Source organism: Nyctereutes procyonoides, unplaced genomic scaffold (assembly GCF_905146905.1).
Source record: "Nyctereutes procyonoides isolate TBG_1078 unplaced genomic scaffold, NYPRO_anot_genome, whole genome shotgun sequence".
Taxonomy (NCBI): domain Eukaryota; kingdom Metazoa; phylum Chordata; class Mammalia; order Carnivora; family Canidae; genus Nyctereutes; species Nyctereutes procyonoides.
In genome coordinates, this window is record NW_026575139.1 from 36,159,694 (window position 1) to 36,177,269 (window position 17,576).

A 17,576-nucleotide genomic window follows, 5' to 3' on the forward strand; every position below is an offset into this window, starting at 1 on the left:
TCCTAGCGATTGTTAATTCAAAAGTCATTTTTTCAGCTGGTAATACAAAACCCAGGACAGAGATTTTCAATATTGGCTAGATACCCTTTGGCTGCTCTGTACGTCTAGAAGTACCCTGTTTGCAGATGGAGGCCGCGTTCTGGGCAATTTGATGTGCACAGAAGTGATGTGTGTCCCTCTTTGGAGATGTAGTTAAGCACCTCCTCCATCTCTTTCTCCCTTGCTATAGCAACCTTGGAAACGATGTTTTCCAGAAGGCATAAGATAGAGGAGGGCCGTTGAACTTGCACTATATTTTATGCTAATTAGGAATAAATATCGCGCCAAGGCACTGAGATTTTTGAGGATTACCGATTCAGAATAGAAATTCTGGTAAGAAGCCAGTCTACTTAGGGACACACAGGTTATACCAACTTTTTAGGAAGTTCCTTTTGGATTTCTAGTCATTCTGCTCCAAACCTTCAATTGGATATCTCGTCGCCTAGTGGGGATAGGACAAATCCTTCTAGACAAAAAGTTTCCTTTTGCTACAAAATGCATTTATTTCCAGACAGACAAAATTCTCCAACTGCATATGAGTACATATTATATGGTCCTTCTTCGGTAAATGTCCTGTTTATAAGAGCCATTTCTAATTATGAAAATGCATACCAAACATTTTTGTCTCTTAAAATATAACTTAAATAACTTGCTAATGTATAAGCCATAAGTCTGGTCACTGACATGAGTGGCGTGCGATTCTTCACTGAGTTCAGCACGGTATCAACACATCATCCCACAATGAGACTTAACAAGTCATTAGGCAGCGAGCACCTAGCTCACCTGCTGTTGGTGTGGATAGTTGCTGTTGTGGCAGCGAGCCCTCTTCTGTGGGAAAAGTTATGTGCAGACAACGAAGCATGATATATGCAATGTGGAGAGGCATTTCACAGAATGCAAACACCATTCAGGTAAATAAGTGGACTGGAGCATGGAAGTTCAGTGAACGCGAATCTGTTTACACTAGTAGGTAGCGTGGCACCGTCTCACTGGACACTCAATAAATATCCATTAAAGTGAGAATAAGAGAATAAGCTGGAATAGTTGTCTTGGTGCCCAACATCTGTTTTCAAGATTGGGCTTTAAGTTGTGAGTTTTGTTTCTTCAATCATTCTATTTGGAAAGCCGTTCATTTCCTTACCTTCAAATTCTTCATTAGCACTGACAGACTTTTCGTAGACCGCTATATTTGGGGCTCACCAGCTTACGAAGAACACAAAGTGGCCCTGACAAAGTCTTGATTTGTCTTTTGAAGTCAAAAGCCAGTGTGGCTCAGAAGTTCTATTGATTCTTCACGCCTTCTCTTCTGTTGGTTCCTTTTAATATCCCAAGCCCAAAAGAGCCCTGGAGACTCCTAGATTGAGCAGTATATTTCGTCATGAAATCTCATTCCGGTAGCAACTCTTTTCAGTACCATGGCTTCCTCAGGACTAGAAAGAGTTGACCTCCTGAAGTTCTTTCCTTCAGAGTTTTCCACCTGCACTCTGAAGGTAAGGTTCTTGTTCTAAGGCTGGTACTAGGGAATGCCAAAGGAAACTCCTGGATAATCTGGATCTGCTTGCGATTCTCATGTCTTTCATTCTCCATAAGGCTAAGGTTGCAATTCTGGAGACACAAAGGAAAAGTTTCTAAATTCATCCTGGTTAATCATAGGAAGATGTCCTTCATCAATTGGGGTTAAAACTGGCTCTTCCTTAATGAAGTCAGGGTCAAAATTACTGACATCTTCTCGAGATTTCTGTCAAAAGGAAACAAGGGTCAGATTTTTAGGCACATGAAGCATCCTCATCTTCCCTGGGCTGGAGCCTGCTCCCGTGAGGGCAGAGAACGGTGGTGCAGCCCTGGGAGCAGCAGCATTTACAGTTATGACCATTATGACTAAACAGCACGTTATCATAATTCTGCTGTGCTGTGTATCATTTCAGCATTCGGGAACCCCCAGCTCACTAACCCCATGGAAATCTTTCTGAGCAGGCCCGCCTTAGGCTGAGAGGCAAAGCAGGTCATTTGGTCACCTGATCAGCCCTCTCCCTCCAAAGTGCCACTTCTCGACAGGCTTTACAGAAGGACACACATGGTCAGCTGTCAACAGAGTGTAAGCTCACACTTCCCTCACCTATTGTTTATACACAGGATTCTGTGTGAAGAGATTTTCTTGAAAGATGTGGAAGTGCTGAGTTTTAGGAAACACTGCCTCTTGCTTTACTCACCAGTTGGCTTCATGTTGCCCCACTGGCAAAGCCTTCCCTCCTCCTCGAGGGGTTGGCAGGGGGAGACCTGGTAAACGAAGCGGCTTTCCAGCTGGGTGCCTGGTGCCCAACCTTAGGGGCTATTACATTAAGCTAGCTGTGTGTCTGGAAATGTTGATATTTTCCATCTTTGTAAACTAATGCCAGAAAGCTATTTTCTGCCATTGTTAGACATCTCATTTCTCTTACCTAAATTGAAGATGCTTTTCTGCTTTCCCCACCACAGATCTCTTAATCCACAGATGAAAAAGAACTTAGCTCTCAAATCAAGAGTTAGACCACCCTCAGGAATGCTGTCTCAGCTGCCTTGCTTGGGAAGGTACCCCTGGGGCTCCCAGTATTTCTCTGGTCAAAAGGGATTTGGCCTAAGCTCTGGGCTGCAGTCACTGGTACAGACCCAGGCTCTCCAAGCCAAGGAGCAGCTTCAGTGAGGTGGGTAGCATTTCATGTCCTTTCTACTTCTTTGGGGGCTTGGGAAATGCACCCTGGGAGCTATGAGGGAAGTATAGGAGTGATGAATTTCTCAGCCCAGCTCTTTTGGGGAAACCTAGGAAGTTTCCGGTCTCTTAGGTTCCAGAAAGTTTAGATTAAGGGAGGGTGGATTCCAGAGTAAGCAAGAGGTGAAAGATTTGAAATAACCTGGAAAGGGAAAGATGTTGTCTCAGGGGCCCACCTCCTCCCAGGTGAGGCCACCCTGCAAAATGTAAGGCTGAACTTCTGGTTTGGTTATTCCACAGGGGACAAAAGATTCTGGTGGAACACTGAGGCATTTCAAGAGAGGAAAGTCTACTCTAATGGTCTTGAACACTTACGATTCTGGGTCTGAAAGGTGGTTCTACTTGGCGATGGTTCAGCTGGGCCCAGTCGATTTCCTTAAAGAAAGGATGTCTCAAGATGGCATGCTCACCACCCTGAGTCAGGCTGCCCAGGCGCATGGTGGGGTTCTTGGTCATGAACTGAGAGGGGAACAAAGGGAGTCAATCATTCAATAATATACAACAAGAATGTCACAAGATGGTAGGCATCAGCCCTGGCAGAGGAGGCTGTGCGCGGCTTTCTGGCTGATCTTAACTAGCTGAATTTTCCATTAGGGGCAGCACAGCCAACATGAATCATCCCTTAAAGGCGCAATTGCTTGTGTGTATTTATGGCCCTCGCCACTTCATTTCAGACGTGGCCACTAAAATAAAGTGAAGGGTCCAGTTTTCTTCACTGTAAATACCATGTATTTTTCTTTCCCTTTTAAAGAAAAACTCTTTATAAAATAGTGTGCCTTTCTCGACACTGCAGTTGTCAACAGCCCACAGCTTATGAATAGGACTACTTTTAAGAACAGCTGTGCCATTTTCTGAGGACCTGACCAGCCGGCCAGGATTCCCGCTCTCTGACAAGACCACAGAGAGAAGAGGGAGAGTCATTATTTTGAAGATCTGCGGGAAGAAGCTGCAAGAGTAAAAACCCTTAAGTTGGCCATTTTTCTTTATGCAACAAAGATGCGCCTTTTTTCCTACCCTTTCATTTTGAAATGTTTAACGATTGAGAATCTTGCTACACATAGACCATTTAAGCAATGTGTGTGTGTGTGTGTGTGTGTATACAGCCACGATGATGTAGCCCATCAGAATGTTATTCTATCTATTAGAATCGCTAAATTCTAGCGATTTAAATTCTAGCGATTCTAAATCGCTAAATTTATATATATATATATATATATATATATATATATATATATATATAAATCTGTATTAATACCAATTGGGAAACTTCCCTGGGGCTGAGCTCCTATCAAGATATTTGAAACTAAATCTACTTTGACAAAAAGGCCTATAAGGTGTTCTGATCACATCCAAACCAAGGAGTTGTACAGGATAATTTACTTTTCAGGGCCAGAATGTGATTTTCAATTTTAAAGACACTTAAGCTAATTTAATTTCCTATTTTCAAAGTAAAAATTGCCTTGGATTAAAAAGGTTTGTTGGAAAGTTTAAATCTTTAAGGGGGCTATCTTTATGACTGCCCCCAAACATCCCTTTCTAAGTTTGATTTGGGCACAAAAGTCATGCTGTGTTCATAGAACTTGCTTTGCAGTGGAATTTCCAGAGTAAATAAAAAGCCACTCTTATGGAAGGGGTACAGACATGAAAGGGTAGTGTTTGGAGGTGGCCATCCCTGCCAGGCCAGGTGTCCAAAGCTGCAAAGCCTCTGGTGTTGCTTCAAATGAAAATGACCCTGTGGAGGTATGAAGCTGCAGAAATCCCTAACCAAATCTGACGGGAAAGACCTCTGATGCTAAAAAGCCCTCCAAGAGAGGTAATAAAAAATGCAGACACCAATGGGGTTTAATACCTTTTCCTCCCTCCTAAGGACAAGGAACGCAAGGCCAAAGGTAGGGCTGCATTGGAGGTGGAACCAGAAAGTATAAGGAGCTTTCAGAACTACACAAGTCCAATCAGTTAGCACTCCAGCATGTATAGTGGTCGATGTGGATTTTCGAAGTATATATCTCACAAATAGCTCAGCTCTGTGAGAGCTAGATGTTCATGCTGCTTGAGTTCTTCTGGATCAACCTGTGTACTAAGAAAGGAATGGGAAAATATATATACAAGAAAAACGAGTAGGTTCGCTCCTTAGGAACATCAAAAGGATGCGATACCTAGTAGAACAGGCATCTATTCTAATTAACAAACAATGCTGCAAAAAATGCAGAATATGAGGATGGTAGAATGGACCCAGATGGCTTGTGGGAAATTCCCAGGCCTGCCAGTGACGAGAGCAGAGGGCATCTTGTGAGTGTCTGGGTACAACTTGTCCTTCTGGGCAAGAGGAACAGTGCATGACTCTCGATGCCAGAGTGGCAGCAGCCCAGGGTCCAACAGACATTGTCCATTCTTCCTTGCTCCTGGTACTGAAGCCAAACTTCCAAGGGGCACTGCGGGAAGGAGTGAGGGAAACTAGACCAAATCACAGCTGTTCTTCCTCTAAACACAGCGTCCCTGGAAATGGAGACAGTCAGAATAACCCTTTCACTAGCTTGGATACCTTCTTTTAAATTCTGAGAAGTCCTTCTGAATAGCCAACCAGTTTTGTTTTGACTTTTAATATCTTGTTCTGAGCCCTTGAGATACAGCCATTCTCCACTTAAAAAGGGGATCAATTGGGATCCCTGGGTGGCGCAGTGGTTTAGCGCCTGCCTTTGGCCCAGGGCGCGATCCTGGAGACCCAGGATCGAATCCCACGTCGGGCTCTCGGTGCATGGAGCCTGCTTCTCCCTCTCCCTCTGCCTATGTCTCTGCCTCTCTCTCTCACTGTGTGCCTATCATAAATAAAATTTAAAAAAAAAAAAAAGGGGGATCAATTTACAAAGGTTACAGGGTGTCCACTGTATGCAAGGCCATGTACTAGCCGTTGTGGATATATAGATGACTGACACGGTCTCTCCATGAAGGAGCTGATCAAGTGAAGGGGAAATAGGCCAGCAAACTTCGTTGGGCAATCACAGCTGGGTGAAATGAAAAGAGCAGAATGGTAGGAACCCCTGTTGGGCAAGCAGCGCATGCAGTTGGTCACAAGAAGGTAAGTAATGGCTCCATGGAAGAGGTGGCATTTGATGAGACAGGAGGTGGATGAATCGAATGAACACAGGCATGAAGGAAGAAAATAGTCATGCCCAAAAGCCAGCACAGGTGCATGCAAATACCTGGTACCCTGGCAGAGGAACACACAGTGTGATCGCATGTGGGGATGGTTGAGGAGCCAGAGGGTGGGGGGTGGGGAGGAAGGGGAGGAGGTACAGCCTGTAGGAGCCACCAAAGTCCTATAGAGAGGTCAGTGATGACAGCTGGCCTATGAGGTAGGAGATGACTCTAGCCACAATGTACTGAATACATCTGAATGAAGAGGTAAGAGAATGGTAGTGGGTGAATGGTTAAGAGATGGAGAAAACATCTGAGAAGACCAGACAAGTTCAGAAACTAGAAGAGTTTCTTATTAGTGGGAAGGCAAGGTTAGGAGCAAGTCCTACAGGGCTTCTGGAAGATGAATGAACACAATCCACACTGGTTGGCCTTGCAGTGAAGGGGTAGGCAGGAGTGCAGGGTCTGCTCGGCTGCTTGATGGAAGGGTAGTATTGGATAACAGAGATAGGTAACAAAAGAAAGGCAATACATTGTTGGTAGTATTATTCACAGAAGCACTAACATTAGTAACAGCAGTTTTGGGGAATAAAACAAAAACATCCAGCATTTCTTAAGACCTGACACTGTGTGGATCTGAGAGGGAAGCTGAGCTCAGCTTTGCATTTGAAGTGTGCAGACATCCCCATGGAGATGACTAATGTAAATCCGTGGTGCAGGCCAGGCTTAGAGATCTGACTCTCTGCAACCTCAACATGTGGTGAGAGAACAAGAGATAAAGCTGGTAGGGCAGGCAAAACTACGGAAAAGGAGAGAAAGTATAGAAGTAAAACTGGCCCCCGGCCCCGGGCATCTTATTTGGCTCACACAGCATGTTTTAATATAATTGTAATTACTTATCAGACATTTAAAAACTAGGAAATTTTATTTAAAAGTCAGGCTTTCCAATTTCCCTTGGAAAATAGGATATTCTGGAAAATAAGATAAACCTGCAGTTCTTTTTTTTTAAGAGTTTATTTATTTATTCATGAGAGACACACACACACAGAGATAGAGATAGAGATAGATAGAGATAGAGGGAGAGAGAGAGAGGCAGAGACACAGCAGAGGGAGAAGCAGGCTCCATGCAGGGAGCCTGATGTGAGATTTGATCCTGGGACTCCAGGATCGCGCCCCGGGCTGAAGGCAGATGCTCAACCACTGAGCCACCCAGGGATCCCCAAACCTGCACTTCTTGATATAAATGGCCTACAGTCAAGCAGGAGCTGCCTTTTTAGATGGAGCATCTGATCCCTGGTCAGCCTCATGCCCCATCATACCATATTGCTTCACACCTACCTGGCCTCACTCACTGACTTTGTATGGCTCTCACCCCTGGAAGAGGGACAGAAAAAAGCCAGGGTGGGGCTTCTGGTCCAAGATGGAACACAGGAAGATCCCAAACTCACCCTATCCATGGACTTATTAAATCTACACTTATTTATAAAGTAATTCCTCCTGAAGAGGAACTGAGGGCTGACTGAACAGCTGCTGCACAAAAGCTAGATGGAGATATGATAATAAAGGGAACACCCAATGCTGCAAACTGCAGCGGGGAGGAATAGTGTGGAGGGACTTTGAGTAGATTCAATTGCTCTGGAGCACAGGGAAAAAAAAAAAACAACAAACATTTAAAAGTGCTATACTAGAATATAAAGCATATAATACTAGAACTTTGACAAATGGCAGGAGACATGCTGGACATCTCTCCAGGTTGGACAGGCTGGCAAGTATTAGGATTTTTAATCCCCCTCTATCTTGGTAGCATGGAAAGGAGCAAGGCTCAGTGCCCTAGTGAGCCTGACACCTCAGTGAACCCCAGGTTCCTTGTCCACAATGGCCCCAGCAGTCACAACAAAGTGGTCCCAGCACAGTGTCTATCAGGACACTTGTGATCAGCACCCACAACAGTTCCAGCCTTTCTGCCAAGATGACACAGACACACGAAATACACCAGGCCACACTGCTTTGGCTCCAGATAATTTGCTAGGGCACCCCTGGTGCAGAGTGCTCAGGGACCTTCTGTCCCCTATCTAATTCAGCTCCAGCAGCCCAACTGGGGCCCCCCTGTGTAGAACACCATGGGCAGCAACAGCCTTGGCTACTGGTGCTCCTTGTGCTGAACTCTGGGACATCCTGCTTACACCACCTTCAGCTTATCCTGCCCGAGTGCCCTCTGCTTAAGGAGACCTGGGAGGGCCCCAGCCCATGCTTACTTTAGCTTTGGCTGTCCTGCCAGGGCACCCTCTGCATAGAGTGCTGCAGGATGGTCCCAGCCTACACCCACTTAGCTCCTGCCATCCCATCAGGGGCAGCCACAACATGGAGTGCCCCAGGACTTCAAGCCCACACTAGCCACAGCTCCAGCAAGCCAACCAAGGTCATCAGGCACACACAGTCTACACAGGGGACAACCATACACAAGACCATACTTCAAGTTTAGGAGAAGTAGCTGTCCTGCCTAATTCATATAAATTAACACAAAATTAAGCAAAATGAAACAGAGGAATTTGTTCTAAATGAAAGAACAAGACAAAAACCTCAAAAAGAGAACTAAGTGAAATGGAGAAGTGATATGCTGATAAAGCATTTAATATAAAGATTTTCACTGGACTGAAGAAAATAATGGATGAACTAAGTATTTCAACAAAGAAATAGAAAATATAAAAAAGAATCAGCTGAAAAATATAATAAGTGAAATGAAAAGTACACTAGAGGAAATCAATAGATGCAGATGCAGAGGAATGGATCAGTGATCTAAAACAGGATAAAGGAAAGCCCCCAAGCTGAACAGCAAAAAGAAGAAAGAAGTTTAAAAAGATGACAAATTAAGGGATCTCTTGGACAGGATCAAGCAAACAAACATTCACATTAAAAAGGTCCCAGAAGAAAAGAAGAGAGAGAAAGGGGCAGAAACTTATTTGGAGAAATAATAGTTGAAAACTTCCTTAACTTGGGGAAAAACACAGACATTTGGGTTCAGGAAGCACAGAGAGTTGCAAACAAGGAGGTTCACATCATGACACATAATAATTAAAATGTTAAAGATTAAAGATAAAGAATTTTAAAAGCAGCAAGAGAGAAGCAACTAGTTACTGAAGCCTTGAGGCTCTCAGCTGTTTTTTTTTTTTAGTAGAAACTTTGCATATATTATGCTATTCCCTTCTGACCTGCGAAGTGCTGAGAGGTAAAAACCTAAAACCAAGAATACTCTAAACAGCAAGATCACTTACCATTCAGAATTGAAGGAGAGAGAAGGAACTTCCAAGACAAAAGTTAAAGGAGTTCAACATTAAACTGGCCTTATAATAAATGTTAAAGGGACTTTTTAAAAAAATTTATTTATTTATCCATAGAGACGCAGAGAGAGAGAGAGAGAGAGAGAGAGAGAGAGAGAGAGGCAGAGACACAGGCAGAGGGAGAAGCAGGCACCATGCAGAGAGCCCGACATCAGACTTGATCCAGGGTCTCCAGGATCATGTCCTAGGCTGCAGGCGGCGCTAAACCACTGTGCCACTGGGGCTGCCCTAAAGGGACTTTTTTAAGTGCAAAAGAAAAAGCCATAATTAGAAGAAAATTATAAATAAAAAAATATATAAAACATGACAACATATACATGGAAAAGGTTATTTTTAGAATATTTTCAAACTTAAGTGACCATCAACTGAGTACGGACTACTACATATTTAGGATATTATAGGAGCCTCATGTTAACCACAAACCCAAAACCTACAATAGATATACAAAAAAACAAAAAGCCAAGCATAACACTGAAGAAATCCATCAATTACAAGAGAGTAAGAGAACAGAGTAGAATTATAGAATTACAAAGACATCCAGAAAATGATTCACAAAATGGCAAAAAGTGCATCCTTATCAATAATCACTTTAAATGTAAATGGCCTAAATGCTCTAATCAAAAGAAATGGGTCTTGTTTCCTTATGATTCTGTCACCCTATCTATGTGCTGCCTTCAGGAGGCTTACTCCAGAACTAAAGACACATATAGACTGAAAATGAAAGGATGTGAAAGAGTTCCATGTTAAAGTGAAAAACAAAGAGCAATATTTTTATCAGCCAAAGTGGACTTTAACACTGCAACACAAAACGAAGAAGGGCATTACATAATCATAGAGGGATCACTTCAAAAAGAGGATATAACAGTTGTAAATATCTATGCACCCAACATTGGAGCACCCAGAATACATCAAGCAAATATTAACAAATATAAAGGGATAAACTAACAATAATACAATAATAGTAGGGGACTTTAATACCCCACTTACATCAATGGACATATAATCCAGGCAGAAAATAATAAAATAATGTCTTTGAATGATACATTAGAACAGATGGGCTTTATATATATATAAAACACCCCATCTCAAAACAACAGAATATCCTCTTTTCAGACAACAGAATATATTCTTTTCAAGTGAACACAGAACATTCTCTAAGATCACATTAGGCCATAAAACAAGTCTCAATACATTTAAGAAGATTAAAATTAGAGGTGCCCGGGTGGCTCAGTGGTTAAGCATCTGCCTTAGGCTTAGGTCATGATCCTGTGGGTAGGAGGAGGGAGGGGTTCTCCCTTTGCCCTTCTCCCTGCTTGTGCTTGCTCTCTCTCTCATGTTCTCTGTCTCCCTCAAATAAATAAATAATAAAATATTCAAAAAATAAAATCATATCATGCATCTTTTCTGGCCACAACAGTATGAAACTAGAAATCAATTATAAGAAAAAAAAAAGGAAAAAACCACAAACATGTTAAGACTAAACAACATGCTACTAAGCAACCTATGGGTTAAAAAAGAAATAAAAAAAATACATGAAGACAAATAAAAACACAGTGGTCCAAAATCTTGAGGCCACAGCAAAAGCAGTTCCAAGAGGAAAATTTATAGCAATATAGGCCTACTTTAAGAAACAATAAAATCTCAAACTATCTAACCTTACACCTATGGGAACTAGAAAAAGAACAAAGGCCAAAGTTAGTAAGAAGGAAAGAAATAATAAGATCAGAGCAGAAATAAATAAAACATACTACAGACTACAAACATACAGACTACAAAACAATAGAAAAGATCAGTGAAATGAAGAGCTAGCTCTTTGAAAAGGTAAAAAACCTGATCAACCTTTAGCTAGGTTTCTCAAGAAAAAAAGACTACAAAAAATTATATGCCAACAAATTGGATAGCTCAGAAGAAATGCATAAATTCCTAGAAATATATATAATCTTCTGAAACAGGAATAGAAAATCTAAACAGAACAATTACTAGTAATGAAATTGAATTAGTAATCAAAAACTCCCAACAAACAAAAGTTCAGAACCAGATGGCTTCACACATGAATTCTACCAAACAATTAAAGAAAATTTAATATCTATTTTTCTCAAATTATTCCATAAAATAGAAGAAGAAAAGCTTCCACATACATTCTATGAAGACAGCATTATTCAGATACCATAACCAGATAAGATACTACAGAAAAAAAAGAACACAGGCCAATATCCCTGATGAACATAGATGTAAAAAGTCCTCAACAAAATATCAGCAAACCACATTCAATAATCCATTAAAAAGATCATTCACTATGACTGAGTGGAATATATTCTGGAGATGTATAGATGTATACATCTGGATATTCTGGATATTCATGTATATTCTGGAGATGTATAGATGGGTCAAGATTTGCGAATAAATCAATGTGATACATCATGTTAACAAAATGAAAAATAATATCATCTCACTCAATAGATGCAGAAAAAGCATTTGACAAAATTCAACATCTGTTCATGATAAAAACTCTCATCAAAGTTGGGTTAGAGGGAACATATTTCAATAAAATAAAGGCCACATATGACAAACCCACAGATAACATCAAGTGAGTGGGGAAAACTGAGAGCTTTTCCTCTAAGATCAGGAACAAGACAAGGATGTCCACTGTCAGCACTTTCATTCAACATAGTACTGAAAATCCTAGCTGCAGCAATTGTCAAGAAAAAGAAATAAAAGGTAACCAAATTGGCAAGGATGAAGTTAAACTGTCACTATTTTCAGATGACATGTTACTATACATAAAAATCCCAAAGACTCCATAAAAAAAAACTATGAAAAATAATACACAAATTCAGTAAAGTCCTAAGATACAAAGTTAACACACAGAAATCTGTTCGCGTTTCTATACACCGATAACAAAGTAGCAGAAAGAAAAATTAAGAAAACAATCCCATTTACTATTGGATCAAGAGATGGGAGCGGCTCCAGGGAGGGAGCTGCAGGGCGGGAGCGCGAATCCACCAGCCCAGGCCCCGGAGCACAGGGCGCCGGGACACAGCCCAGGATCCGGCCTCCCCCGGGACAGGCAGAGGCCGGGAGGGCCCAGGACAGCAAGGATGCTCCTGCCCCGAGCTGAGCAGATCAGCGGCCCCGCCCCGGAGCCTCCAGGCCCTGCGGACGGAGAACCGAGAGCCCCGAGCCCGTAGTTCCTGCGGAGGCTGAATCCAGGCTTCCAGAGTTGCCATAGCAACTGCTGCTGTTCCTCCTGGGGCCTGACGGGGTAAAAAACCCCCGCTGAGCCCTGCAGCAGGCAGGGGCAGAGCAGCTCCCCCAAGTGCTAACACCTGAAAATCAGCGCAACAGGCCCCTCCCCCAGAAGACCAGCTAGAGGGACCAGTGATACTCCCCCGGGTTCCAATACAACTTGTTTTTGGCCACTCTGCACTGAGCAAAATGACTAGAAGGAAAACCTCACTTCAAAAGAAAGAATCAGAAACAGCCCTCTCTCCCACAGAGTTACAAAATCTGGATTACACTTCAATGTCAGAAAGCCAATTCAGAAGCACCATTATACAGCTACTGGTGGCTCTAGAAAAAAGCATTAAGGCCTCACGAGACTTCATGACTGCAGAATTTAGATCCAATCAGGCAGAAATTAAAAATCAATTGAATGAGATGCAATCCAAACTAGAAGTCCTAACGACGAGGGTTAACGAGGTGGAAGAACGAGTGAGTGACATAGAAGACAAGTTAATGGCAAAGAGGGAAACTGAGGAAAAAAGAGATAAACAATTAAAGAACCATGAAGACAGATTAAGGGAAATAAATGACACTCTAAGGAAGAAAAACCTACGTTTAATTGGGGTTCCCGAGGGCGCCGAAAGGGCCAGAGGGCCAGAATATGTATTTGAACAAATCCTAGCTGAAAACTTTCCCAATCTGGGAAGGGAAACAGGCATTCAGATCCAGGAAATAGAGAGATCCCCCCCTAAAATCAATAAAATCCGTTCAACACCTCGACATCTAATAGTGAAGCTTGCAAATTCCAAAGATAAAGAGAAGATCCTTAAAGCAGCAAGAGACAAGAAGTCCCTGACTTTCATGGGGAGGAATATTAGGGTAACAGCAGACCTCTCCACAGAGACCTGGCAGGCCAGAAAGGGCTGGCAGGATATATTCAGGGTCCTAAATGAGAAGAACATGCAACCAAGAATACTTTATCCAGCAAGGCTCTCATTCAAAATGGAAGGAGAGATAAAGAGCTTCCAAGACAGGCAGGAACTGAAAGAATATGTGACCTCGAAACCAGCTCTGCAAGAAATTTTAAGGGGGACTCTTAAAACTCCCCTTTAAGAAGAAGTTCAAGTAACTCTGAACGTGAATGGGCTTAATGACCCCATCAAAAGGCGCAGGGTTTCAGACTGGATAAAAAAGCAGGACCCATCTATTTGCTGTCTACAAGAGACTCATTTTAGACAGAAGGACACCTACAACCTGAAAATAAAAGGTTGGAGAACCATTTACCATTCAAATGGTTCTCAAAATATACCCTAAAAACTACAGAACACTTCTGAAAGAAATTGAGGAAGACACAAAGAGATGGAAAAATATTCCATGCTCATGGATTGGCAGAATTAATATTGTGAAAATGTCAATGTTACCCAGGGCAATTTACACGTTTAATGCAATCCCTATCAAAATACCATGGACTTTCTTCAGAGACTTAGAACAAATTATTTTAAGATTTGTGTGGAATCAGAAAAGACCCCAAACAGCCAGGGGAATTTTAAAAAAAGAAAACCATATCTGGGGGCATCACAATGCCAGATTTCAGGTTGTACTACAAAGCTGTGTTTATCAAGACAGTGTGGTACTGGCACAAAAACAGACACATAGATCAATGGAACAGAACAGAGAACCCAGAAGTGGACCCTGAACTTTATGGTCAACTAATATACGATAAAGGAGGAAAGACGATCCACTGGAAGAAAGACACAAAGAAGAATAAAATCACTAGGAATAAACTTAACCAAGGAGGTTAAAGGCTTTTACTCTGAAAAATATTAAATATTGATGAATTGGGCAGCCCTAGTGGCTCAGCAGTTTAGTGCCACCTTCGGCTCAGGACGTGATCCTGGGGACCTGGGATCCAGTCCCATGTCAGGTTCCCTACCTGGAGCCTGCTTTCTCCCTCTGCCTGTGTCTCTGCCTCTCTCTCTCTCTCTCTCTCTCTGTCTCAATATAAATAAATAAATAAATAAATAAATAAATAAATAAATAAATTCTTTAAAAAATATATTGATGAATTATACTCTGAAAAGTATAAAAAACTGAAGACCTCACAAACGGAAAGATATTCCATGTTCATGGACTGGAAGAACTAATATTGTTAAAATGTCCATACTACCCAAGGCAATCTACAGATTTAATGAATTCACTATCAAAATATTAACAGTTTTTTCACAGAACTAACATAATCCTAAAATTTGTATGGAACCACAAAGGACCCTGGATAGCCAAAGTAATCTTGAGAAAGAAGAACAAAAAACAACAACAACAAAAACAAACAAAAAGAAAGAAGAACAAAGCTGGAAATATCACAATCCCAAATTTCAAGATATACTGCAAAGCTGTAGCATAAGAAATAAACTCATGCCTATATGGTCAATTGATCTATGACAGAGGTGGTAGTACAATGGGGAAATGATAGTTTCTTTAATTATGCTGGAAATACTAAATAGCTACATCCAAATGAATGAAATTGGATCACTTTCTTATACCATACACAAAAATAAACTAAAAAGTGGGTTAAAGACCTAAATATGAGGCCCAAAACCATAAAACTCCTAGAAGAAACCATAGGCAGTAATCTCTTTGATACTGGTCCTAACAACATTTCTCTAGGTATGTCTCCTCAGAGAAGGGAAACAAAAGCAAAAATAAATTATTAAGACTATATTAAAAAAAAAAACTTCTGCACAATGAAGAAAACCATCAACAAAATGAAAAGGCAACCTACTGAATGGGAGAGGATATTTGCAAATGTTGTATCCAATAAGGGGTTAATATCTTAACTATAGAAAGAACTTACACAATCCAACACTAGACAAAACAAATAATCCAATTAAAAATAAGCTGAGAACCTGAATAGACATTTCTCCAAACACTTAAACATGGCTAACAGGGCAGCCCCGGTGATGGCTCAGCGGTTTAGCACGGCCTTCAGCCCAGGGCATGATCCTGGAGACCTGGGATTGAGTCCCACGTCAGGCTTCCTGCTTCTCCCTCTGCCTGTGTCTCTGCCTCTCTGTCTCTCTGTCTCTCTGTCTCTCTCTCTCTCGAATAAATAAATAAATAAAATCTTTAAAAAATAAATAAATAAACATGGCCAACAGAGACATGAAAAGATGCTCAACATAACTAATCATCAGGCAAATGCAAATCAAAACCACAATGAGATATTACCTTTCACATAGACAGAATGGCCAAAAACACAAATAACAAGTGTTGCTGAGGATGTGGAGACAAAGGAACCCTCATGCACTATTGGTGGGAACGTAAATCAGTGTAGCCACTGTGGAAGACAGTGTGGAGTTTCCTTGAAATATTAAAAACAGAATCATATGATCCAGTAATTCTGCTTCTGGTTATTTACCGAAGGAAAACAAAAAAACTCTAATTCATAAAGATACATACAACCTCTATGTTTATAGCAGCAATATTTACAATAGCAAAGATATAGAAGCAACCAAGTGGCCACTGAGATGAACAGATAAGAAAGGAGTGGTATATATGTACAATGAAATATTATTCAGCCATAAAAAAGAATGAGACCTTGCCATTTGTGACAACATAGATGGACCTGGAAGGTACAATGCTAAGTGAAATAAGTTAGAGAAAGACAAACACCATATGATTTCAGGTATATGTGGGATCTAAAAATTAAAACAAAGAGCAGAAACAGACCCATAAATACACAGAACAAACTGATGATTACCAGGGGCTGGGGAGTGGGGTTCTGTTGGGGATAGGCAAAATGGGTGAAAAGTAGTGGGAAGTGTGGAATGAATAAGTCACATTGATAAAAGGTATAGCACAGGGACTCTAGTTACATCCCTACCCTGACTCCTCCAAAGATACAAAGAGGGGGAGTTAAGGCAACATATATCATTAGCCCAGGCCTGAAACTTTTAATGGTATGCATTGGTGGAGGTGTGCAGGGCTGAGGGGAGAAGGGACTTGCTGTCCTAGGCCAGGCCCAAGACTCTCCCTAAACCCCATATTCCTGCTGCTGTGAACGATGATGGCATGATCCTTTTGCAGAAAACTTCCTCTGTTTGCTTATGTCCCTAAGGGGACCCCAATGCCAAACGAGTTACCATCAGTGTTATCTGGAGCATCATCTGTCTACATCTAAGGTCATACTTAAACTTGCCTCACCTCAACTGACCTCTTTCCCGACTGTGCTCCAAATGAGAGAGTCAGCCAGGGAGGAAAATAAAGTGACTTCATGAAAGATTCTGGACACATTTACTAAAGGAAGCAGAATGTTTTCTAGGGTAAATAAAAGCACTTTATAAGCTGCAAAGAGTAAGTGAAGAGGCCAGGGTGGAAAATCTGCTTCTATCCCAAATGTAAGTGTCCAGGGAACCGAAAAACCAGTATAGGAGAGGGGTCAATTTGTAGTCCCCTTCCTTTCAGGGTCCCCATTTAAGTGGAATGGAACCAGATGATACTGAAGCACTCAGAAACATCTGCCTTGAGAATGAGAAACTTAACAGTTCTTTCAAGGCTACAGAGAAGGTATGGCTACAGAGGAAAACAGATATGTACCCTCCTGAGGATGGCTCTACAGTGAGATGTAGGCCAGGTGTGTACAAGAATGTCCTGGGAAGCCTCTTGCACACCAGGGAAGGACCAAAAAAGGACAAGTAAACTCTTCTGATAGGGAGGGCACAAAGGTTAACTGGTTAGGCTCTGCAGTCTGACTCTGTGTATTTGTACACCAATGAGCTGTGTAACCTTGCACACATTTCTTAGCTTCTCTGGGCCTCAGATTCCTCAACTAGAAAATAGAGATTTTCCTGTACTTCATAAGGTTGTTATGGCAAGTAAATGCCTGGCACAAAACAAGCCTTCAATAAATGTATTAGTAAGCATCTTGTTAAACCACTTATAGGTCCATCCTGTTCTAACTAAAGCCAGGGGCATGGACTGAACACCTCCAAGAATAAAGTCTGAAGTCAGCCTTGACCCTCAGGCTCATCTGGCTCTCCCTGCTACTCAACTTTGTGACCGAGAGAGATAAAACAAGGTCTGTTTCTGCTTTCACAGTT

At 41.7% G+C, this 17,576-nt stretch overlaps 1 protein-coding gene across 1 annotated transcript in view; it reads right to left on the reverse strand.

Moving 5' to 3' along the window:
• Positions 1–517: 517 nt before the first annotated feature.
• PRKCH (protein kinase C eta) overlaps positions 518–17,576 on the reverse strand; it is a 229,640-nt gene continuing 212,581 nt past the window's right edge. The window contains exons 13-14 of the mRNA XM_055304119.1: positions 3,101–3,244; positions 518–1,777 (exon numbers count right to left, since the gene is read on the reverse strand). Coding sequence (XP_055160094.1) covers positions 1,631–1,777; positions 3,101–3,244 — 291 coding nt within the window. The 3' untranslated portion in view covers positions 518–1,630. The remainder of the gene's footprint in view (positions 1,778–3,100; positions 3,245–17,576) is intronic.